The sequence below is a fragment of the Delphinapterus leucas genome, chromosome 10 (genome assembly GCF_059928025.1).
Source record: "Delphinapterus leucas isolate spDelLeu-1000000601 "Yukka" chromosome 10, BTC_Dleu_Yukka2, whole genome shotgun sequence".
NCBI lineage: Eukaryota > Metazoa > Chordata > Mammalia > Artiodactyla > Monodontidae > Delphinapterus > Delphinapterus leucas.
Window position 1 is genome coordinate 56,458,982 of NC_143138.1, and position 25,991 is coordinate 56,484,972.

The 25,991-nt window shown below is 48.5% G+C and overlaps 1 protein-coding gene across 1 annotated transcript in view; it reads left to right on the plus strand.

Moving 5' to 3' along the window:
- Positions 1-510: 510 nt before the first annotated feature.
- Positions 511-25,991, plus strand: part of ITGA9 (integrin subunit alpha 9) — a 356,219-nt gene continuing 330,738 nt past the window's right edge. Inside the window, exons 1-3 of the mRNA XM_022553838.3 lie at positions 511-4,834; positions 20,892-21,019; positions 23,225-23,331. Coding sequence (XP_022409546.1) covers positions 4,650-4,834; positions 20,892-21,019; positions 23,225-23,331 — 420 coding nt within the window. The 5' untranslated portion in view covers positions 511-4,649. The remainder of the gene's footprint in view (positions 4,835-20,891; positions 21,020-23,224; positions 23,332-25,991) is intronic.

A 25,991-nucleotide genomic window follows, 5' to 3' on the forward strand; every position in this document is an offset into this window, starting at 1 on the left:
AAAGAAATTGCGTAATAATAATGATTAAATCGCTAACACTTATCACTGGCTTCCCATGTGCCAAATACTGTACTGTGTGCTTTAGGAGGCATATTTCGCTGAATCCCCCACAGCAGCCCTCTGTGAGCCTCTCTTTACAAATAGGGAAACTGAGTCTTGGAGAGGTTAAGGAACTTCTCAAGGTGACATACATGATGTTATGGCTGAACGTGTGTGTCCTCCCAAAATTCATGCGTTGAAGTCCTAACCCCCAGCGTGGCTGTGTTTGGAGTAAGGAAGTAATTGAAGTTAAATTAGGTCATAAGAGTGAAGCCCCATCCCAATAGGATTAGTGCCTTTATGAGAAGAGATGCCAGAGAGCTGCCTCTCTCTCCATGTGTTTGCCCAAAGAAGAGGTTGTGTGACACATAGCAAGAAGGTGGCTGTCTGCAACACAAGGGAAGAGTTCTCACCAGTCACTGACCCTGGTGGCACCTTGATCTTGGATTTTCAGCCTTCACAACTGTGAGGAAGTAAATTTCTGTTGTTTAAGCCACCCAATCTGTGGGATTTTGTTATGGTGGCCCCAGCAGGTTATATACCTGACAACCCACCACACTGGGATTATGAGCACCAGAGCCCCTGACTCATCACCCTGAACTGCCTCCTAGAAATATCATCATTTGAAAAGTTTTACATTTTGTAAAGTGGCATATGCTAGTTTAAATTGACATGAAACATGTTTTCAAAACTTGACATTATTGGGACATCCCTGGTGGCGCAGTGGTTAAGAATCCACCTGCCAATGCAGGGGACATGGGTTCGATCCCTGGTCCGGGAAGATCCCACATGCTGTAGAGCAACTAAGTCTGTGCGCCACAACTACTGAGCCTGCGCTGTAGAGCCTGTGAGCCACAACTACTGAGCCTGCGTGCTACAACTACTGAAGCCCACATGCCTAGAGCCCGTGCTCTGCAACAAGAGAAGCCACCACAGTGAGAAGCCCGTGCACCGCAACGAAGAGTAGCCCCTGCTCGCGGCAACTAGAGAAAGCCTGCGCGCAGCAACGAAGACCCAAAGCAGCCAAAAATAAATAAAATAAATAAAAAAATAAAACTTTGGCATTATCTATGCTAACATTGATGGTTGTTACTTAAAGCAGTTTCACTAAATTTGGATCTCTGGAAAAAACATTTTTTTGAGCATGGAAGCAGGTTGGAAATATTGCACCCAGTAATAACAGTGAGACTTTTGGCATATGAAATACTTCAGTGGGAAAGTATTTGCTTAAATCTTTGCCTGCTATTATAGTTGAAGGTTTGGTGATAGTATTTGCCCTTTCCATGAACTTCCTGGATTTCAAAACCATGTGGAAGTGTAGCTTGTCTTATACGAAAAATAAAGTTGGAGAACTTTTAAAGAATTAACATCAAGAAATGCATTAAGCTAAGTATCAATTATTTAGAGAATGATTATCTGGTGTGTGAATGATCTTGGTCCTTTTATTTCTCCCCCTCCTTTAACAATACCATGAGGATACTTTTCTTCCACAGGTTGGCTGCTCTCCTTCTTAACCTCTACTGGGAGTGCAAGCAGGTGTCAGCCCCTCGACAGAGGCCAGGCTGTTCTAACAGGCTTTCACTTTGATGAATGCTTTGGCTTTATGGGTGGAGCATCTTTTACATCCACTGCTGGCTCTCTGTAGACCATTTAAGCAGTACAAAAGGAAAGATAGATGATGGGTAAGTAAGTAGGTAGATGGATAGATGATACATAAATCAGCAAGAACAGCCCACAATCTGAGCTATAACCATTACAGGTTTTATATATATATATATATATATATATATATATATATATATACACACACATATATATATATATACACATATATATATTATATATATAAAACATATATATAATATATATAAATGACATATAACATATATATAACCAGTTATATATATATATATGAACATAAAACATTTCAGGTAAACATCCAGACCTCTTTTTTGGGGGGGTTATTAATTTTATTTATTGCTTATTCATTTCCTATTTCACCAATTTCCTCTGTATTATTTCCATTCTTTTTTATTTTAAAAAAAATTTAAAAATTAATATAATTTTAAAGGTTACACTCCATTTAGTTATTACAAAATATTGGCCACATTCCCCGTATTGTACAATACATCCTTGAGCATATCTTACACCTAATAGTTTGTATCTCCCACTCTTCCACCCCTCTATTATCTCTCCCCCCTCCCCACTCAGACCTCTTTTTATGAGCATGTATACATATAAATGTATGAAAATCTACATATATCAGATCATCATATTTTGAGCATATTAGACCTTGTAGGATGCAGCTCAAACAGTGCTTACAGGGAAATTTAGTGTATGTGTATACACATGTATTATATATAGTATATATTTTATATAATATATATTATATATTATATAAAATGTATATAATAGAAAAGAATTAGAAAAATAGTAAGGCTAAAAATCTAAGCAACTATCTCAAGGAGCTAGAGAAGAGTATTGCAAATTAAATCCAGAGAAAGTAGAAGGAAAGATAATTAAAAACAGAAATCAAATAAAAATTTAAAATTAAAAAGTAAATGCATTATAGAAAGAAAACCACCAAAGTTAAAAGTGGGTTCTTTGAAATAATTAAGAAAATTAATAGCTCCTACAAAGACAGATCAAGAAATAAAGACCAAAAATACAAATTACAAATAACAGGCATGAAAAACCTGACATCACTACAGATTCTAACAGACATTAAAAAGGTAATGATTCTGAAAGTGTGGTCAAGGAAAGACAAGGGCTTGAACTGAACCCAGTAGATGAGAATGAGTTGGTGGATTTGAAAGCTTGAGGAGGTGGAATAAACAGACTGGTTGGATTGGGTGTGGGAGAGAAATAGGTGTAACAGTTTGTGCTGAGCTCTCAGGTGACTGGGTGGCCAAGGGGCGCCACTAGTGAGGCTGGGTAGCTCAGATGGAGAAACAAGCTTGGTGAAATTCGGCTAAAACCAACTTTTCCCAATTTAATTTTATTGCTTTTTTTACTTGCTACCTAAAAACCAATTCCCGCCCCCCCCAAAAAAACCCCAGAAAATAACAAGTGTTGTGAGAATGTAGAGAAATTGAAACTCTGTGCATTGTTTGTGGGGAGGTAAAATGCAGTGCAGTCACTCTGGAAAAGTGTGGCAGTTCCTCAAAATATTAAACATAGAATTACTATGTGATCCGGCAATTCCACTTCTCGGCATATACCCTAAAGAATGGAAGGCACTTGTCTCGAACAGATAACTGTATACCTATGTTAATAGCAGTATTATTCACAATAGCCAAAAAGTGGAAACAAACCAAGTGTCTTTCAAAGGATCGACAGATAAAGAAAATGTGGTGTGTAAGTACAGTCTTTAAAAAGGAAAGAAATTCTGATGCGTGGTACAACATGAATGGACTTTGAGGGCATTATGCTAAGTGGATTGTCAAACATGAAAAGACAAATACTGTATGATTCCACTCATGTGGGGTACTTAGAGTAGCGAAATTCACAGACAGAATGGTTGCCAAGGGCTAGAGGGAGGGGAGAAAAGAGGAGTTACTGTTTAATGGATATAAAGTTACAGTTTTGCAAGATTAAAGTTCTAGAGGTGGCTGGTGGGGGCTGTACAATCATGTGAATGTACTTAATGCCACCAAACTGTACACTTTAAGATGGTTAAGATGGTGAATTTTATGTTATGTGTATTTTATCCAGTTAAACACACACACATACACACAAGGCTGGACCCCAACCCAAGGTTCTGAATCAGCAGGTCTGGAGTGGGATCTGCTGATTGGCTTTCTATTGGCATTCTATTGTAGTCAATAAGTTCTCAGGTGATGCTGATGCTGCCGGTGCGGAGACCACACTTAGGGATAAGTGGTTAGGAGGCCTGGTGAGTATCATGTGGAGGGGTCCTCTGCTTGCTCCCTCGTGGCTATCGTTGTTATTGACAACAGCCGGCGTTTATGGAGGGGCTTGCCTGCTACAGGTTATCTAACAGTTGAGTGAAGGGGCAGCAGATGGGCAGGGCTAGAGTAGATAAACTTCACCCGGCTTCCTTTGGTTCCTGGTGTGAGTGTAAGGCTGAGAGGGAACCAGAGACGCAAATAAAGACCCAGTACAATAGAGCGCACAGCCGCGGGGAGAATTAGGGTCGCCTAGGGACCGAGCGCCCAGGGCGCTATCTGGAAGGGGACGTGGGGCGCCTGGGCAGGTCTCCAGACTCCTCCGCGGCCGCGGGAGGCGGAGGGGGACTCGTGGCCCGCAGGGGGCGCTGCTGCGCCGTCCCGCCGCCTGCCGCCCAGGCCGCCCACCCCGCGGGCGCGCCTCTCCGCAGTCCAGTGCCGACCGGCCGGGGACCCGCTTGTTCCGAGCGCGCACACTTCTCGGCCGGACGGAGGACGCCGCCAGCTCCTGGCCGCCCCTGTACTCGCCTGCGGCGGCAGCTCGGCGCACCGCCCCCGGCCCGGCACCGCGTCGCGCCCGCGTCCGAGCGCAGAACTCCGGCCGCAGGAGCCTCCCGGCCGTCGGTGGACCCAGCAGCCCCGCCGCCGGCACGCTCGGCGCCCTGCTCTCGGGGCACAGGGGAGGGCGGCGGCCGGCTGGTGATGGGCGGCCCGGCGGCGCGGAGGGGCGCCGGGGGGCTCCGCGCGCTGCTCCTGGCGCTGGTGGCCGCGGGGAGCCCCGCGGGCGCCTACAATCTGGACCCGCAGCGCCCCGTGCGCTTCCAGGGTCCCGCCGGGTCCTTTTTCGGCTACGCGGTGCTGGAGCACTTCCACGACAACACGCGCTGGTGAGTGCCCTCCCGGCCCGGACCCTGACCCCGGCCAGGCTCGTCCCGCTGCAGCCGCCAGGCCGTCGCTGCCGCCGCCTTTCCGGCCTCTCCACGCCGCCGTCCCGAGGGGGCGATTTAAATGTCTCGGTTGTGCGTAGCTCGGCCGCCGAGGAAAGGCGGGGAGGAGGAAGGACGCCGGTTCCCGGTCCAGCGTACTGCCCGGTGGGCGCCCGAGTCGGAGGGGGCCGGGCGCCTCCCCGCCGGGGTTGCCCGTCGCTCGGCCTCCCAGCCAGACTCGGCTTAACTCTCTAGGTCGCAAAGTAACTTGGTTCTTCTGCCCCCGTGGGCCCCAGGCAGCCCGGCCAGAATCCCGAAGGCCCCGGGCTGCGGAGACAGACTCCTCAGTTAGGGGAACTCTTGGTGACACCCCACCCGCCTCGCCCCGGCTTTAAGCCTCTCCCGCCGGCTCTGCGCAGGAAGCAGAGTAACCCCGAGATGCGAGGGGAGTGGGCTGGGTGTGCGTGGGGTCGGGGGGCGGGGATGCCGACTGTGTGGTCCCCCTTCTCGCTCACCAGGCCCTCTGCGGAAGTGAGCCGAGAGGGTCCCGAGGCAGGGAAGGGGATGGTCCTGGACCCCAGTGACAAGTCCGGTGGGACCGGTGGGTGATTTCTGGGGCAGCTACCCTGGAGACCGGTAGAGGTCAAGGAGTCCAGTTGCCCCCTGAATGTCCCCTTAAGAGTCCCAAGAGGTGGGAGCTCTCCCCATGAGGCACCACTTGTGAAGGGGCACGGAGTGCTCAACCCCAGGGGAGAAGCACCAGGGGAGGTTGGTCTCCCCTTGGCCCTTTCCTATGGACAAGAGGGAATGAAACAGCCACAGGAGGGGTCAACTCCTCCTCAAAGAGTTAGGGTGTGGGTAGTTCCCCAGTGGGGCCCCAGATGACAGCTGGTCTGGGGCTGGTTTTATTGTGTGGTCACCAGTGTGGACATCCTTGGGGGCTGCAGGCTGGGAGGGCGAGGTCAGCCTTGTGTGTGCGCTCAGCATGCAGTTCTGCTTGGAGCTTGACAGAGGCTGATAGAAAAGGGAGGGTTTGTAGATTCGAGTCCTCTGGCATTCCTGGAAAAGTGGGGACTCCGTGACCAGCCAGCCCTTTAACAATCATGCTGTTTAGGAGAGCTGCCTCCAAGAAAACAAGTTTTTAAGGTTTTTGTGTAGCTCCTTTCCAGTTCCCTATCTCTCTCCCTACCATTTACCCCAGTTGCTGAGTTTAAGACCAGCTGTCTTTTCTTGCACTTGCCAAATCCCCCTTTTAAAGCAAAGCAGGCTGACGCCTTTTCTGTGTCCTCTGTACTCAGCACCCACTGTGGACTTTGGTAGAGAAGGTAGCCTGGGCAGGAGCAACTGGAGAACACATCCCAGGATCCTAGCCCGGGCTCCCGAACTGTGTGACCTTGGCACAAAGCATGTGGGGAGGGCTGTTAAAGATAGAAGGGCTGGGGCTTCCCTGGTGGTGCAGTGGTTAAGAATCCACCTGCCAATGCAGGGGACATGGGTTCTGAGCCCCGGCCCGGGAAGATCCCACATGCCATGGAGCAACTAAGCCCGTGCACCACAACTACTGAACCTGCGCTCTAGAGCTTGCGTGCCACAACTACTGAGCCCGCGTGCCACAACTACTGAAGCCCGTGCGCCTAGAGCCCGTGCTCCGCAACAAGAGAAGCCACCGCAATGAGAAGCCTGCACACTGCAGCGAAGAGTAGCCCCAACCAGAGAAAGACCCAACGCAGCCAAAAATAAAAATAAAAATAAATAAATAAATTAATTTAAAAAAATAGAAGGGCTACTCTGGGCAGGGGGCTGCTGAAGAGGGGCAGGCAGGGGAGCTGGAGCACCACATGGGGTCTGCAGCTCCGCAGCCTCATGGGTCTCTGAGCTCTTTGGGCCACGGGTAAAAGCTGCCCCATTTTGGAAGTAGGGGGAGTCAAGAGCAGATCTGACTTGGAAAAAGAGTCCAGCCTGCTTTGTTTTAAAAAGGTGATGAGGAAAGGCTGTGTGGTATGAATATTTCAAGTATATTTCAATATTTCAAGTATTTCAGGGGTCTATCCACAGCCAGGCTTCCGGTCTCAAAATCGCTCTCTCTTGCTTCTGATACTGAGTGGGCTGCTCTTTTTATTGGCGCGCTTGTCCCTATAGCTTTTGAAGTACCAACTAACCTCTACTGCAATCTATTTAAAGCAACTCTTCTTATTCCCTGCCCCCCACTGCCTTAACTCTGTCTTAGTTTTTGCTTATCTCCTTGTCTTCTGTCCTCTTGTTATTTCTTCCTAGCGTCTTCCTCCCTATTCTTTTCTCTCTCCTCTACCTTCCCCCCAGTATTCTTGGTCTTAGACCTTGACGGTTATTCTCTGCTGATTATGCTGCCCAGTCTTGGTATGCCAGTGGTCTTTGAAGCAAGAGACTTTCAGCATCTCCTATATTCAACTTTTTTCTTTTCTTTATATCTTTAGAGGCTAGGCTTACTATGAGGCTAATGAAACTTCCACCAAAGGCCTCTCACTTGCACAGGCCCCTCCCTACCGAGGCCCTGTGCCTAATTCTGTATTTGTAATTTTGTATTAATTTTCTTAGAGGTAGTCCCCCTATGTTTGTAGGATTCAGGCCCTGCGGAATCTGGGTCTACCCTAGGTCTCTACCTTAACTCTGGGGTTGGTTGCTTGACTTAGTGACTGACTGTTGGTCTCTTCCTACCAGGCAGTCCTTGGGCCCTGGATCTTTTAGCTTTGCTTGAGGGACATGCAGGTTGTTTCCAATTATTCACAATTATAAACATCAGCCGGGTAAACATCCTTCTAACAAAAGCCTTGCGGACATCCTTAATTATTTCCTTTGAATAAGTTCCTGGGCTTAGAATTGCTGGGTCAGAGAGGGAGAGAGGTTTTAAAGCATTTTCTCTGCGTTTCCAGAGTGCCAGTGGAGCTGAAGTGTGCACTTTAGGGAACTGTATTTAACTTTGGAGTAATTTACCAAAGGGCTGCTCCAGTCCAATGGAAGAGCATAGCCACCTACATGAGGGGGACTTAAAAAAACGATCACAGAGAGTCAAATTGGGTGTGGGAGGTAAGTGACAGACACCAAGAGGACAATGTGTTAAAACTCTGAAAGGAAAAGGAGGCAGCGTTCACTAAGCCTTGTATCTGCTGTCTTTCTTTCTGAGCAGAAGTTACTCTTAAGCTTCTTCATTCAGTCTTAGTGGTTCAGTAGTTTTGCTTCGTGCTAATTAAACACCTCTGTACAGGTGGAAGGATTTGTTGTGTGTAGGGTAAGGGAGGGAGGAGAGTGTGCAGGGGGAGGGGCAGGGAGAGAGCCCAGGCACGACAGTCTGCAGCGGCCGGAACTGAAGGGTCCCCAGGTTGAGGGGACCCCAGGTGCACATCACAAAGCTCCTGCATATGCACCGTCAGTAGGACTAGTGCTTCTGCTCTAATCCCCTAACTGAGCATTCCTAGCAGTTCTCTTTTAAGTAATAATTCTCACTGATCAGAGGTCCTATCTCTCTGTGTAAGGGATGGGGTGGCCTCGCTTTCCGAGCCCTGGGGACTGCGTCCTGCATACGCAGTCATGTTGCATTGGGAACAGAGTCCTGGACCCAGCCTCTCTCCAAGGGTTTGGCTTGAGTGGCCTCTGCTGTCTGTCAATGCTCTGGGCAGTGAGCGTTGTCCCCATGGCCAGGTGGACCAGAATATGGCAGGCAGTGTGATAGATGTCATTTGTATCAGTTTGGATGCGAACATGCAAGTGACTCGGTTTCTTTTTTTCCAGTGACACCCCGAGGGCATCTCCCTGCTCTGAGCTAGCGTCCTCCCCTAGGCCTCCCACCACCTGGGTCTTCTTGCTCCCTTTGAACAATAGCAGGAGGTGCCAGGGAACACGGACAAAGCAGATTTCTGTCCCCTTCCTTTAGACACGGACTGGTCCCTCAGCTGCAGGGCAGACAACTGTAACACCCTGTGAGATAAATAAATGCAGCCCTGCTGGCTGGCGTAGAGCCCCAGAGCGGGTTTCTTTCACACCCTCCCTTCCCTCCTTCCTCTTGGCCCCAGACGCCCCGGAGTCCTAGGCGGTTGGGTGCATTGGCTTCCTTTCTGGAGACGTGCTTCCTGCCTCATCTCCGGGGACGCATCAAGACGGCTGTGCTCGGGCCCAGAGCAAGTGCTCGGAAATGGAAGAGGCGCCGGCGTTTTGCTTTGTTAAGGTTGTTAGAGCATCGCTCAGTGAGGAACAGGAGGTGATTCAGAGCCGAGGGGACCATAGCATCCTCAATTTGCATGAAGGTTGAGAATTAAAAGAACAAGCTAGATGGTCTGGCACTGCCAGCGCAGTTGCCGCGAGCCAGATATATTGCTGTCTAAATTAAGATTAATTACAACCAAATAAAATGAAGAATTCAGTCGTACAGTCATCCTAGCCACATTTCAAGTGCTCAGTGGCCACGCGTGCCTCGTGGCTACTGTACTGGATAGCACACAGAACATTTTCACCGTCGCAGAAAGTGCTGGTACTGGTTTGGAGCAATGACTTGTGTCTTAAAGGGCTAGCTAGACAGGGACTTCCCTGGTCGTCCAGTGGTTAGGCCTCGGCGCTTTCACTGCCATGGGCCTGAGTTCGATCCCTGGTCAGGGGACCAAGACGCCACAAGCCATGTGGTGCTGGCACCCCCCCATCCCTCCGGCAGAAAAAAAATAAAAGGCTAGACAATGATCAAAAGGCAGTGTAAGAAAAGTCGACCCTTGTATTTGAGTATGAAAACTGAAATGAGGGAGCTTAACTAAAAGTTAAGACTGGGCAGCCTCTTTTCATCCATCAGACATTGGAGTGCCTACTCTGTGCTAAGGGCTGGGTATTCACGAATGAAAAATGCACTCACAGCCTGATGGGTGAGAAGGTTGTGGGCTTCTCGTCTTGTGTGTCAGGCAGAGATGAGATGTGGGCTCCCATAGGGGAGAGGCTGGTCCTGGGGCAGCCCTAGGGACTTGTGATGGGCAGAGGAGAGTCCTGTGAAAGTAAAACCTTCAGAAGGGGGACCCTGGGATCATGGGCCCCGCTCCTCACCCCCAGCCCCACCTGGCTTTGCGAGGAGACACCCAGAAATGATGGTGGTAGCCGGGCCTCCTCCTAACCTCTGTGGTGCCCTCTCTGTGGCGTTCTGTCCCGTGTCAGGCTCTCAGGTGGGGCTGTAGCTCCACTTCCCCATATGGATTTTCTGGAAGTAGCTTTTTCATACCTCGTTCTTGGTTCTTACTGGCCCTGCAGAGCCTGCTTTCTCAGAGCACTCAAGAAGGGATGACACATGTATGAGGCCCGAGTTCTAAGGGGACCCGGAAAGCATCCCTTGGGGTTTCCAGGACGTTTCCCTGAAGATCTCAGGAGGCTGGCAAGGGTGCTGTTTCCTGAGCTAGTGCTGAACGCTGGCCAGGGGAGAGGCAGCTGTGTCCCTCAGGAGAGAACCTTCCAGGGCAAGAAGACAGACTCTTCTCAGCCAGTTTCTAGCAGCCCAGAGTGTGAAAGTGTGAAGGGCCGGGCCCTGGCCAGCTCTGAGTCCCTGGTGACCTGCTGCTGGTCAGGAAATGGTCTCCTTCTGATAACTCCCATTGTGATTTGTCTGGGGAAAATGCCATATTCACATTTGTTAAAAGCAGCCATGGTGTTCTCAGAAATCATTTGTTTTCAAGGAAGTAGCATATAACTTTAAGAAATCAAAATGGGGACTTCCCTGGTAGTCCAGTAATTAAGACTCCGTGCTCCCAATGCAGGGAGCCTTGGGTTTGATCCCTGGTCAGGGAACTAGATCCCGCATGCCGCAACTAAGAGTCTGGAACTAAGATCCCGCATGCTGCAGCCAAGACCTGGTGCAGCCAAATAAGTAAATAAATGTTAAAAACAAAACAAAACAAAACAAAATGAACGATCCCATCAGATAGGATTTGCAGGGCATCTACAAGAGGTCCAGTGCTTTCACAAGCGTAATAGTCCCCAGTGGGATCTTTGGGACAACCTAGTGAGTGGCTTTCAGTTTGTCAGGTAGAGAACAAAGGCTTACAGAGTTACACACCTTGTCCAAGGTCCATCCCAGCCTTGGTGATGCATGCACATTGGGGGCCTGTGCAAGAGAATTATGGGGGTGGGCGGTAAGGCCGGTGAAAGAACTGGGAGTTGGGGAGGAGACAGGATTGGGCAGGGAGAGCCTTGGACTGTGGTTGGGATCTGATTCAAGTCTTGCCACGGGCACGCCCACCCCAAGATTATAATCAGTCCCTGGGGCTGCCTGGGAGACGCGCGTGGCCTCAGCTTGATTGCCTGGAGGGGGCTGCAGCTGGAGGCTGTCAGCTGACTGTCCTCTTGCAGCCAAAAGGCTTCAGGTGGTGCACACCTACCTCCACGGCGGCCACGGAGCCCATCGTGTGTGAAAGGCTGTGTTCGGAGATGTGAGGTGTGTTCTTCGGCCTGTGGTGTGGCTGGGATCATCTGTGCCTCTGCTTATCCCGCTGTATCAGTATTGGGGGCGCTGGGATTCTGGGCTGTTAGAATTGGCTCCGAGGCAGACTCCCAGGGTGTCTCTTCCTGACCTTTGGGAAGTCTCAGGTGAGGGACGGAGGAGGAAGAGAGCTCCCACCTTACCCTGAGCCATTGAGTCGTTGACGAGCACTTGGCTGGAGGGAGCTGCCAGACCTCAACCCTGGTACCTTGTGAACTGCAAAGCCTCAAGCCACGTGGATTTGGCGACCAACCAAAGCAAAGTGTTTGAGCATCACTTAGGAAGTGAAAGTGAATCCAGGGTTCGGAAAAATCCAGTCTTTGAAACCACAGGCTCACTTGGTCCCCAGTGTCTGCTTTTTTGGGAGAACAAAAAGGACTTGTGAGTTTAAATTTGCAGCAGCAGCGGTAGCAGCAGGAATACACTTACAGGGCGCTAAGCCCGTATTAACTCACTTAATGTTCTCTGCAATTGCTTCAGCTGGTTATCATTGTAGCCCCATTCATGAAGGGGAAAACTGAGGCACAGAGACGGTGTTTGCCCAAGTCACATGGTGACACAGTGGTCGAGCTGGGGCCTGCGCCTTTGCCTCTCAAGAAGTCAAGAGTCTGAGTGTGGAGCTTCAAGGCACCCAAGCATCTGTGTCATGAGATTCTCTGTCTTACTTTCTTGGAAAAGTTACGGAATCACGGTCGTGGTTGCTTCCCGGTGACACCCTTAGCAGATGCTTATTCAGGACCCACGGGATACCTGTGCAGAGATCCTGGGGTTCTGCTTTCCAGAGATGCTTGATCGCTCAGTAAACAGGGACCAGTGATTCTGCCAGGGACTTTTGTAGGTCCTACTGTCATGCTTAAGTCTCTATAAGACAGAAGTGTCCTAGGAAAGATGGAACGTTCTATTCCGTGTGTGCATCCTAACCTCCCTGGGCTGCTTTTGTTACCATCCCTCCACCTGCTCCATTGAGTCCTCTGGGCTCCCATGGCTTATTTAAGAAGCTCTGTTTGGAGAGTAGATGGGAAAGGAAGCCATGGCGGCCCGTGTTTAGGATTGACCCCTGGGTCTGTTAAAGAAACCCACGCAGAGTCAGAATTTCTGTACAGGCGGCCAAAAATATGAGAGCAAATCTGAGCATAAAAAAAGTATGGAACGAATTTCCTCCATCTCAGCTCATCCCTTGGTGTGTTGAAGCCCAGGTGACCTCTCCCATTCTGGACTGTTTAGTGTTAAAATGCTGCAACGTGCACAGATGCCAGAGCAAAGTCGGCCGTGTGTGTGGGACACCGCAGCACTGCACAGGGTCCTGGCACCTCTTCTCCATCAGGCTGGGTCCTGGAGTGGATGTTCCAGATGCAGAGGAGTGGGGTTCTACCTGGCTCTGCCTTCATTATGGCCCCTGGTTCCCCAGCAACAACCAAATCCGTGGTCTGTGCCATAATGGGGGGGGGTGCCTGACTTGGCCCCCATTTAGGAGCGGTGTGTTCTTGGCAAGTTACTTCAGCTGTTTGAGCCTCATTCCCTCCTCTATAAAAGAGGAATAATGAGAATTTGTCCCTCATCACATTGTGGGGAGATTAAATGAGATGATGTCTGCAAAGTCTGGAATGTAACATGCAGAACAGAGTAAACCCTGGATAAATATGAATAGCTATTTCTATTGCTACTTTGATCTGACATTTGAAGCTAATGGTCTTCCTGCCTTTAGATGCTAAAAGTTTGCTTTCAGTACATTTGTTGATCCATTTATTTATCAAAATTTCAGTGTCAGCACTCAGTACAGAAATGAATGACAGAGTCTTGCATAAGACACTATTATGTGTGGTCTCTAAAATTTTGGTCATGCTCTACATAAATCTGCATTTTTGTGTATTCATTTGTATGTCTACTTCCAAAAGGATCTGAGATGGCTGCTTTAATTGGAGACCTGTGGGATTGTAAACCCTAGAGTTTTTAAAATCTTTTTTAAAATTGAAGTATAATTGACTTACAATATTATATAAGTTTCAGGTGTACAACATAATAGTTCAAAATTTTTATAGATTATATTCCTTTTAAATTTATTACAAAATACTATATTCCCTGTGCTGTACAATACATGCTTGTAGCTTATTTATTTTATACGTAATAGTTTGTATCTCTTAATTCCCTTCCTCTGTCCTGCCCTGTCCCCTCTCCCCCCTGTTAACCACTAGTTTCTTCTCTATATCTGTGAGTCTGCTTCTTTTTTGTTATATTCACTAGTTTGTTGCATTTTTAGATTCCACATATCAGTGATAACATACTGTATTTATCCTTCTCTGTCTGACTTATTTCACTAAGAATAACACCATTCAGGTCCATCCATTGAAATTTTGCCATTTGCGTTCTTTTTTATGGCCGAGTAATGTTACATTATATTATATACCACATCTTCTTTATCCATTCATCTGTTGATGGACACTTAGTTTGCTTCCATATCTTGGCAATTGTAAATAATACCGCTTTGAACATTGGGATGCATGTATCTTTTTGAATTAGTCTTTTCTTTTTTTCTAGGAATGGAATTGCTGGGTCATATGGTAGTTCTATTTTTAGTTTTTTAAGGAACCTCCCTACTGTTCCCCATAGCGGCTGCACCAGTTTATCCAATATATTCCCACCAACAGTGTAGGAGGGTTCCCTTTTCTCTACAGCCTCGCCAACATTTGTTATCTGTGGTCTTTTTGATGATGGCCATTCTGACAGGTGTGAGGTAAATCCTAGCATTTTGCATGCCTCTTCCTTTTCTCAGTGAGCAGGCGGGAGGTCACTTCTTTTCTGGGGAGCTCTGGCCCTCATCCCAGGCTCCAGGTAAGTCTGGGAGGTAGATCCACACTTGCAAGGTGCTGGTGAGAATTTTACCCCCCAAAAAAAAAGTGAATGTGAAAGTATTGACCTATTTTTCTTGGAGAAGGAAACTTTCACGAGAAACCAACAGGAAGATTTCAGGACTCAGGTCTCCAGAGCTCTGCAGCTTGCTCTGCCTCTTGAATTTTAATGTTTACTTGATGCTCTCAGGTGGGGAAGGAAAACCTCGGCTCTTTGCCATGTTTCCTTCTCCGGGTACATCTACCAGGACCTGAGCCCCTGGATGGGGCAGCAGCCTCTGAGGACCCTTTACTCCCATCTAGGGTGGCCAGGGGGGCTAATTTCTCTCCGGGGTGGGACCTTCCCCGTGACTCTGTTCTTTCCCGGTTGGTCGTGGAATTCTACCTATTTCCTTCTCTGGGGAGTGAAGGATTTGGCATGGTAAGGTGGCTTTCCTGGCACTGGCTTTCCCACTGCTCAAGTCTTGGCTGTGTTTTGCGCAGTAAGGGATGTGGAGTGATACCTGGGGTTTCCCTGAGGTGTGGTGGACACGCAGTGATTGAATTCCACTCCTGTAACTAAAACGTGGTCCCCAGGGAAGTTTTCGTTTGGGGATCAAATGCCTGAAAGCAAACCTAATGGGTTTAAGGTTTTTAATCCCCAGTTGCTGTCCTCGATCTGGCTGTAATTTCGCCCTGCAGAATCACTTCTGTGGTATTTGTAGGAAGGGAGGGAGCCCTTGGGATGATGTCAGTTCCGAGCCTCCCCCAGGGAAGTAGCTGTGGTTCAGCCCTTTTCTGCCACCTGCTCCCAGGGGAATTGACTGGTGGTTTGCTCTCAGGAGGTAAGGGATGGGTTCAGAGTAGGATGGGAGGCTGGACTGGAGCCTTGGTAACCTGCTTCCCCACACACAGGTCAACTAAGGAAGTGGCTCTGTTGGAAATATGGAGTGCATTTAAACTGCCACAATAGGAGGGAAGGACTTCCCTGGTGGTCCAGTGGTAAAGAATCTGCCTTCCAATACAGGGGACACAGGTTCAATCCCTGGTCAGGGAACTAAGATCCCACATGCCGTGGGGCAACTAAGCCCGTGAGCCACAACTACTGAGCTCGCACACCTCAACTAGAGCCCGCGTGCCGCCAACGACAGAGCCCACGCGCTCTGGAACCTGCGTGCCACAACTACAGAGCCCATGAGCCCTGGAGCCTGTGCGCCACAACTAGAGAGGGAAAACCCACACGCCTCAACTAGAGAGAAGCCCGTGCGCCGCAACAAAGAGCCTGCGCACCGCAACTAAGACCTGATGCAGCCATAAATCAATAAATAAAAGTGGGCGTTCGGGGGGGACTGGAAAGAACATGCCCTTGGACATGGACACCCTGGGTTCAAATCCCAGCCACTTTTCAGCAATGTGACCCACCGTTTCTGAGTAAAGTGCACACTAGAAGCTGCCTGACAGGATTGCCTTGAGCAGGAAATCAGACAACCCATGATCATAACTGGGGCTGGCAGATGAACGGATGGGCCCACATTTCCAAATAGGTTCGTGAACTGCTCATTAAGAGAGGCGGCCCCTCATTATAGTTTTGATTGGCATTTCTCTAATAATTAGTGATGTTGAGCATCTCTTCATGTGTCTATTGACCGTCTGTATGTCTTCTTTGGAGATATCTCTATTTAGGTCTTTTCCCATTTTTTGATTGGGTTGTTTGTTTGGTTGTTGAGTTGTATGAGCTGTTTATATAGTTTGGAAATTAAGCTCTTGGCTGCATCATTTGCAGATATTTTCTCCCTGTCTATAGGTTGTCTTATCGTTCTGTTTATGGTTTCCTTTGCTGTGCAAAAGCTTGTAAGTTTTATTAGGTCCCATTTGTTTATTTTTTGCTTTTATTTCTATTGCCTTGGGAGACTGACCTAAGAAAACAGTGGTATGTTTTATATCAGAGAATGTTTTGCCTATGTTCTCTTCTAAACAGCAAGGTCCTATTATGTAGCACAGGGAACTATATTCAATATCTTGTGACAAACCATAATGGAAAAGAAAATGAAAAAGAATATATATGTATAACTGAGTCACTTTGCCGTACAACATTTTCAATCAACTATACTTCAATAAAATACAAAGAGAGACAGAGAGAGGCTAACCTCTGGGTAGCACCACGCCAACCATGTGAACGTTCTAGGAAAGCAAGAAGATGATTGAAATTCAGCCTGATGGGGAGGAGAAGGACCATCTTTCAGTTCCAAACCCCTGTCTGTCCTTTGGGGACAGAGCTTCCAATCTAAGTTCTAAGCTCAGGGCCACCTGCAGAGCATCACATGCCTTTTTCAGACAAGGTCACATGTGTGAGTGGCTGGCACCAGAGAGGGTTCTCGACACCTGTTGGCTCCCTTTTCCTCCTTTCTGGCTGACGTGGGATGGGCAGAGTAGGGGAGTGGGCCCTGCACCCCACTGCTGGGGTGCGTGCTGCACTTGGTGTCTTACCGTGCTTTGTGGGCTCAGGCAAGTCCCATGACCTTGTGTGGCCACCTGCTTCTCCATCTGTAAAGTGGGGATAATATCAGTGCCTCCCATAGGCTTGCTGTGAAGATGAAATGCAATTGTGCCCAGAGGGAGCCTAGCCCAGCACCTGCACACTCCAAGGGCCCATTACAGGCTGGTTGTCCTTGTAATTAGGAACCCAAGCTCTGAGTTAAGGAGGAGGCTAAAATGTCTGGGAAATTTGTATGCTTCTTTAACTGGGGATGAGAGAGGAGAGCCTTGCTTCTCGGGGTCATCAGTTCATACGGGCCCCAGATGAACGTGATTATTTGTAATCAGCGTAGGTGGTTCTGTAACACTTCTTAGATTATAAATCACCTGGGGAGCTTGTTAAAATGCACGTTCTGATTTAGCAGGCTGGGGATGGAGCCTGAGATTCTGCATTCCCATCAGGCTCCCAGGTGTTTTCCATGCTGCTGGCCTGAGGACCACACTTGAAGTAGCAAGCAAAGGTCCGAAACAGCCTGATGATTTACCACTGGGAGCCTGTTGGTGGGGACACTCCTTTAGATGGTAACTGTACAGAGGAAAGAAACATCTTATTGTCTTGTCAAGAGTGCCGGGAAAGATTCTGGGGGGGGGGGGGGGTGGGCATTTGAAGTGGCTGGGATGTCTCTCTGTAACTGAGAACGAGAAAAAAAGCAGATGGCATCTTTCAGTGGCATGCCCTGAACTCTGGGCCAGTGCCCTCTCTCTTGGGACCAGCCTGGCGAATAACCAGCTGAACTAACTTCAGAAGAGGCAAGCTCATCGGCTGGCCTGTAGAGCAGTCTTGCTGGCCGGCGGCCTAGGTAAAGAGCAGCACCAGGCTGCGGAGGAAGCCACAATGTTCTGTGAACACAGAGATACGGGCTCGTCCTCCAGCGAGCCACCACTGTGAATGTCATGCACACAAGTGCACACACGCCCCCTTATCTCTTGCTTCATTTCTTGTTAGATTTGGGGGAAAAAACCTCCTCTGAGTAGCTGATTAAGAGTTTGAACCAGACGGTTGTTATCAGTGCTTGATCAGCCCTTGTTGTTAGGATCATTGAGTACCTTGGGCTTGGAAGGAAAACATAATTCAGCAGGTCCCTTCTCCAACTTTCGATTCTGAAATAAGTTTCTGCTTCTCTGTCTCAGCTCTCGGCTGGGAAAAGCAGTGCTGGGATTTAAGCTCTCCAGGGTCCTTCCTGCTTGGATACCTGCGTATCTGTGTTGAGAAGTCTGGAGCAGTGGCAGTCTGTGGAAGGTCTGGGGTTCCAATGCCACTGTGGGGGACATAATAGAGAAACAGGCCATTGTTTCTTGCAGCCATTTCCCTTCCTTTGTACATGATGAATTCTCCCCCTTGTTTAGTTCTTGTGATTTTTTTTTAATAGCATGGATTGCAATTGGCGTTTGTTCGCTGTGCTGATATAAATTCGGAGTTGGTGGGAATTTCTGGACCCAGGTCTGTCCCATGGGGGTTTTCTAGTGGAGGAGGTATTTTATGTTCCACGGCTCCTATGGCCTGCCATGTGGAAAGGCGGTGGGTGTTACAGTGTAGAGGTGGCAAGCTGCTGATGCCTCTCACCTGTGTAAACACAGCCAGCATTAGAGAGCCACCCTTGGCCGAGCCCCGGTGGCTCTGGAGCTCAGCCCCAGAAGCCGGGGTGGAGGGGGAAATTGACCCCTTCATGTGGCTTTCTTCTCACCGGAGTTTCATGTGTGTCGTCCTGTATTCGAGTGAGAGCAGTCGCAGGCCGGCTAAGCTGCCCTCATGTGGTTGATGGTAGCAGTGTGGTCTGTGGGGAAAGTGCTTGCTAGGATTTCCAAAGGTGATGGGTTCCAGCCCCACTTCTGCTTGGGGGTCCTGCAGCTGTGGCCCATCGTGGTGAGGCAGAGGCTGGGAGCTGCCTGGGGAGCACTGGCAGGTTGCAGATCCTGGGCTGTTACTGAGCGGCAGCAGGCAGCTTGGGGGTGCCCTCACTGCTGGGGGCCTGGCTCCTCTCACCCCTCAGTGTGGTATGATTTGATTCCTCATAGGATCAGTTCCAGACTCTCTGAGACTGACCTGGAAAGAAAGGTTCCACTAAGGAGACCCTTCCTAGCCTGGGGGTTGAAGGATTGGGCTCAGGGGACCCACGTGCCTCCTTGTGAACCTGACACCATGTCTCTGAGCCAGATTAGGGTGGTGTCCCTGTGGGGTCTGCCAGCCTTTGCTGAAGGCCCGTCTGAGGGTCTCAGCCCTCCGTTTTCGGATCTGGAGATCTCCACCCCTTCGCTCAGCCGGAGCGTTGGAGGGGAGCAGCGTCATTCTGAGACCAGGGTTGGGGTGAACGTTCGAGATCCCAAGATGAAGGTGGCTTTTAGGACAGAGTTGGGGGGGAGCCTTTGTCAGCTTTCTACAGCCCTAGGGAGGCTGTTTAAGGTCCTTCTAACCTGTGCTTTTAGACACCTTTTCCAGAGATGCATGACGGAGAATGCTTTCCATTCCAAGGCCAGTGGGAAATGATCTATTTCATAACATGCCCGATAGCCTTGGGAGGGAATCGCATCTGCCTTCCAGGCTGCAGTGGCTTGGCACTGTCTACTCTTTGAACATCAGCATGGGTTTTGTTTAAAGTTTCGTCGTACAGGTCCTTGTAGCTCAGCACCAACCATTCCTGACTGGGGGTAGTTAGTATTCTTTGCTACAGCTCTTTGGTTGACTGCTTTCCAGAAACAGTGCACAAAACTGTAGGTCAGAATTTTTTTTGTAACATCTGGAGGGGAATGTGTGCCATTCCCCCATGTTCTGTACCCAAATGTGTGTCTCTGTCATCTTGGTGTGTCTTGCTCTTTTCCTCCAGTGGGCAAGGGCCCTGCTGGGGACGGCTCATCCCCAGGGCAGCTTTTCAGTTCAAGATGAAAGATGCACAACCTGTTGTAGCCAAACTCTTCTATCTCCGGTTTGCTTTGGGCTAGAGGACGCAGTTTATAATTCCACATTGCTGCTACTTCTTTCCTGTCACCCCTAAATGTACATGTGTGTGTGGCAGGGAGGGGCAAGAGGGGGACATGGGTCAAAAGGCATTTCTAAATTTTTTTTTATTTATTCACTAAAGTTTTCAAAAGGTTGAAGTGTAACCCATCCAGAAGAGTGCCCATTGACATATCTACAGCTGAATAAATTTTCACAAATTTGTATAAACACCACTCAGTTTGAAAAAGAGAACATTTTAAGCACCTCTCTCCAGGAGCCCTTCTTCCTGGTTACAACCCTCTTCCATCTCCCGAGGTAGCCAGCCTTTAACACAACTGTTAAATTTCACCTACTTTTGAACATGAGATAAGTGGAATCAGGCAGTGAGCACACCACTGTCCCCAATGTCTTTTGCTCAGTGTTTGTGAGTTTCATCCATGAGGTTGCAGTTGACTGTTCATTGATTTTCATTGCTGTATACAATTCTATCTCTACACCACAGTTTATTTATGCATTCTAGCATTGATGGATCTTTGGGTTTCTTCTAGTTTGGGGCCGTTTCACACCCAGCTGTGAACATTTTGTGCATGTCTCCTGTAGACGTATGTGCGTTTCTGTTGGGTATGTTCCTAGATATGAGATAGCTGGGTCAGAAGGTAGGCACTGTTTTAGCTTTCTTAGGAGTTGAATCACTTTTCCAAAGTGGTCGTGATGGTTTACACTCCCCACAGCATGGTGTGAGGGTCCCAGGTGCTCCATATCCTGTCAGCACTTGGCGTTTTCAGTCTTTTTGGTTTTAGCCTTCTAGGTGGTGTGAAGTGGTATCTCATTTGGATTTCTCTGACAACTAATAGAGTTGAGCACCTTTTCATATGTTTATTGGCCATTTATCTTTCTTCATCAAGGATCTGTTCAAGTCTTTGGTCTATTATTCTGTTGGTTTGTCTGTATTTTTGTTATTGATCTGTGGGAGTTCTTTATACATTCTGGATACGAACCGTTTGTTGGTGGTATGTGTTCCCAACCAAACTCAGATTTTTTTCCAGGCATGTTAAAATCATAACAGGTTCACTGTAGGAGTCCCTCTCCTCTGCCCCCACCCCCCTCCAGCACTGTGTAGTGCTGGGGTATGATCTCCCAGGGAGCATTCAGACAACACACCCATGGTTGGGTGAGGATTTAACCATTGGCTGCCCTTTCTTAGTACCGGGTTGTGACCGAATGCCCTTTCTTCTTGATGTGCAGGGTCCTTGTGGGCGCACCAAAGGCGGATTCCAAGTACAGCACTTCAGTGAAGTCCCCTGGGGCTGTGTTTAAGTGCCGCGTCCACACCAACCCTGACCGGAGATGCACCGAACTGGACATGGCTCGAGGTGAGTGGATTTTCACTGCCAAGATGGGAATGGGTATCACACCCTCACACTTTCCTCTTTTTCTTCCTGATTATTCATCCATTTTTCCTTCCTTCCTTCCACCCATCCACCCACCACATATTGAGTATCTGTTACTTTGTAAACACTGGGATACACCAAAGATCCTGCTGTCCTGGGCCTTATAAATTAGTAGGCAAAAGAGATATTAAACAAATAATTGAGTGTGAGAAGATCAGAGGGGAGGTGAGTATTTGATCTGATCTAGATTGGAGGGTCTGGGGCAGTGACTTTTACAGTGACCGGAAAGATGCACAGCAGTAAGCCGGGCAGGTACAGGAGGCAGAACCTCCAAGTGGAGGAAAGTTTGTGCCATTTTAAAATTTAGAGCAAGCACAGCATCACTGGAGTGGTGAGCAGGGGAGCGTGGAAGCAGAGGAGGTTGGTGAGGTGGGCTGGGGCTGGACTACACAGGGCCTGACAGGCTGGGGTAAGGTGTTGGGATTCGATCCTACGTGCAAGGTGGGAGGCCATTAAAAGCAATGTTAGGTTTTATGTTTTAAGTAGGAAAAGATATGACTGAGGGATGTTTATAAGAGCCCGCTTGGTCTGGTGGAAAATATATCATCCTTGGAGTCAGATCTGCCTGGGTTCAGAGCCCAGCTCTACCAGTTACTCACTGGGACTTACTGGGAATGTCCCAGAGCCTCTTTGGCCTCAGTTGCCTCACCTATAAAATCAGAAGGAAGATAGCTATCTCATAAGGATTACCTTGAGAGGATTGATGAGATAATAGAGATGAATACACAGAACTGTGCTTGGCACATAGTCGGTTCTCAATAAGTAAGAGCTATATTTTATTGTACTCATCAATTCAAGACCTCACTTTCTTCAAAGTCCTTTCCCCTCAAGATCTTCTAACTATTATTTTTTTTAAATGAAGAATTGTCACGATTTTCTATAGCAGAAATAGGGGAGGTGTCTGTGGTGTCTACGACTGGTTTGTGGGCTGTTTGTTACTGGTATATAACAAATTAAGGAGCTTACTTCGTAATATAAATCAATGTACTGCTTCCTTCCTTGAGAAAGTCTTGCTATGAAAAAAAATTGACTGAATTAAACAACATACGTGGTGGTGGAGTCAACTTGCATCTTGTTACCAGTTCCTTATTTACGGGCTGGTAATGTAATAGGGGCGGGGCAGCCGCGGGGCTGTTACCGCGAGAGCCGGAGCGCAGAGGTCAGAGGTCCTGCTCCGCCGGGCCAGCAGGGAAGCGGTCATCGCGGCGGAGAGTGTGGAGACAGGCGGGTCACGGCCTTCTCCCCGGGGCCCTACAGGCCTTTCGGCCTCCGCCGGCGGGTGAGCTGGGGACCCGGGGACAGGCCGAGGGCTGTGTCCTGCAGGGCTCCAGAGCCCTTGTCACTGGGCCCCGGCCTTGAGACAGCGGCGAACCTCTCCCTCATGCCCACCTCCGCGACCTAATGGCGGCGGCGGTCACCCTGGATCGCAGTCTGCGGGACCTGGCCCCCAGTTGGGCGGCCTAAGGAGCCTGAGGGCCCGCTGGGTCCTGGGCCTCTGGCTCCCTCAGTGATGACGGCTGGGCGGGGTCTGGGGACCTGGCCCTGGGGACCTGGCCCTGAGGGCGCCGCCAGCTGAGATCTGCCTCCTCAGCCGGGCTGGGCACTGGCGGGAGGACCCGGGCTGGGTGCTGGACCAGCGCTCCCGGGCAGGGTGACCGGCCTGCGCAGGGACCCCTCCTCTTAACGAGGCCTGGACCTAGGAGGGCGAAAGTTGATCCTTGGGACCTTGCCCCTTCTTGTCATAACAGAGACTAACATTTGTTTGGTGGACGTTTACAGCAACATCGTGACCCGACCTCAGGAACAAAGGATCTGACACCAAGAAGCTTCCAGAAACTAACCCCGCCCGTGCCTCACCTTTCCTGTGAAAGGGCTTTGCTGTAAGCTTTCAGGGAGTGTGGAGTTTTCTAAGCCTTGAGCCACCTGTCACCTTGCAGGGCACTGCAATAAACCTTTCTCTGTTCCCAATTCCGACTTTCGTATTGTTTGGCCTCACTGTGCATCGGGCACAGGGTCCTGCGTTCGGTAACAGTAACAAACACTTGGGTTGTTTGTTATGCCCTTTGGAAAGCAGACAGGAGAGTAGCATTCCTCAGTCCAAGCCTGGTTTTTCTCTCTTTCCTCCAGGGAAGAATCGGGGCATGCCCTGTGGAAAGACCTGCCGGGAAGACAGAGATGATGAGTGGATGGGGGTGAGCCTGGCCCGGCAGCCCAAGGCTGATGGCCGTGTGCTGGTAAGGCCTCCTGGGGGAGCCATGGGGAGAGGGTGGCACCCTGGAAATGAATGACCTTGACCCCTTAGGAAAGCTGAATGGCATGGCAATAAGGGCATGGCTTTGAGATTGCCTCTTCTGGACTACTACTTGGACAAATCATTAATCTTTTTACTTTCTTCATCTGTCAAATGTTAATAATGTCTGTCCAGGGTGCTGAGATGTTGTTATTGAAAAATGGCAAATGAAATGTAGGTGAAAAGTACTTTGCAAATCTCGTTCATATTACATAAGCATTTTCTTGTGGGTATCTTTTTAAATTGAGGTATAACTTACATAAAATGCACAGATCTTAAGATTACAGTTTGGGTTTTGACATTTGTACATACTTGTGTGACCACCCACCCATCAAGATATAGAATATTTCTGTTGTCCCCAGAAGTCCTCTTATGTTTCTTACTAGTCAACTACTCCCACTTCAAGGCAACCACTGTTATGATGTGTATTACTGTGGGTTACTTCTGCTTTTTCAAGAACTTCATATAAATGGAATCCTACAGTGTGTGTTCTTGTGTGTAAGGCTTTTTTTCACTCAAAAGAATACTTTTGAGATTAATCCATATTGTGCGTATCAGTACTTCATTCCTACTTATTCCTACACAGTATATTTTATGAAATACATATACGTTGTTTTAAAATAGTCATTTATTTCCTTCCCAAAGTGCATATGATATATTCTGATCTATTAGGTGCTTTGAGGGAGATGCAAGGAAGAAGATGTCTTTGCCCTTGAGACTTGCGACATGCTGGGACTGCCCAATAAAGCAGTCATTATTTAAATTTATCAGAATTAGATAAAAAATTCAGTTTAGTCACTCTAGTCACATTTCAAGTGCTCAGTAGTCACAGATGTCTGCTGGCTGCTGTGTTGGCTGGCACAGAGGAAACATTTCCATCATTGTAGAGCGTTTTATTGGCCTCAACAAAATCTCTCACTGACCCAGAGGTCTTGTTTTGTCCATTTTTGTCTTTTACAGTTTTCTCGAGGTATAACACTATAAAGTTCTTAATATGCACAATTTCAGTGAGGAGCTGGATGGATGTTTTCATGTACATGTACTCATGTATCTGACTTCATAGGCCTTTTCTTGGAAGCTGTATAAAGATTTTTGTTGTAAAAGCATGAGATTAAGACGGGAAAATAAAACTAGCTGCTGTTTATGGAGGGCTTCCTCTGGGCCACAGGCTATAAAGCTGAGGGTTTCACATATATTTAATCCCTGGGGGAAACAGGTTTTCCTTAAGGATCAAGGCAAAATGTTTCTGACCCCTCCCTGAAGAGTCCATTTTGTGTTAGACTTCTCTGTGCGGGGTTGTTGGTCTGAATTTCACCTGCCTTATCAGCACAAACTAAGCCTCTTGCCGTCGGACCCCTTTGGGGAGGGAGGAAGCAGCTGGATGCTGTTGCAGCGTCAGTGGGCCTCCCTACTGGACAGCATAAGTCCTGTGGAGGCCCCCATTCCAAAGTTTGCCTTGGTTCCCAGCCCTTTAATCACTGTCACCTGCTGCCCTGGACCCTCTCCAACCTCTGCCTTTCCTCAGACACGGTGGCCTGACCCTGACTGCGTGACCAGGCCCCATGAGGCTTGTCTGCCATCCTGTGGGAAGGAGGGGAAGAAGCTGATCCATCTATAAATCAGACTGGCCCTGAGGTTAATATTAAGAACAAAGGAGGTGGTGGCCTGGTGACAGCAAAATACGTAGGGTTCCTGAGAGCCTTGAACCTAGATCCAGTGGTTAGTCCCGTGAAATATGTCCCCTCCCCATGGAAGGATGACCTCCACGTGGCTGAGGGCTTATTTACAGAGGGTTCTGCACTTTTGCAAATGAGTATCAGGAGGGGGCCATCTCTGTGGACATGAAGAGCAATGAGGATCACAGGGACAGTTGAGCCAAAGAAGCTAAGAAGGCAGCGCTGGAGGGTTTGTGCCCATGGTGCTGTGATTATCCTGTTCTAATTCATTGCATGCAAAGCTAATTTTCTCATCTTTTACACAGTTGCTGCATCATCTGTTTAATAAGCCACTCCGGGGGGTGGTGGGGTGGGGAAGGACGGGCATGCAGCAGCATCTGCTTTCCTCATGGCTTTTTCATATTGTGGTCAAAAACGACATGAAATCTACCATCGTATCCATTGTTACGTGTATAGTATAGTAGTGTTAACTATATATACATCATTGTAGAGCAGACTTCTAGAACTTTTTCATCTTGCAAAGCAAACTCTAAACTCATCGAACAATAAGTCGCCCTCTCCCCCTACCCCCCAACTTCCTTTTCTTAAGAGTTTGGCAACTTTACATACTGCATGATTCCATTTGTATGAGGCATTTGTCTTTTGTGTGTGTGTGTGAGTTAAAATTTTTTACTTAAAAATGTTGCATATATTCTTTTGTTTTTTCACTTAATGTTACATTTTTATTATTTATTTTTTAATTTTTAATAAATTTATTTATTTATTTATTTTTGGCTGTGCTGTGTCTTCGTTGCTGCGCGCAGGCTTTCTCTAGTTGTGGCGAGCGGGGGCTGCTCTTCGTTGCAGTGTGCAGGCTTCTCCTTACAGTGGCTTCTCTTGTTGCGGAGCACGGGCTCTAGGCGCATGGGCCTCAGTAGTGGTGGCACAC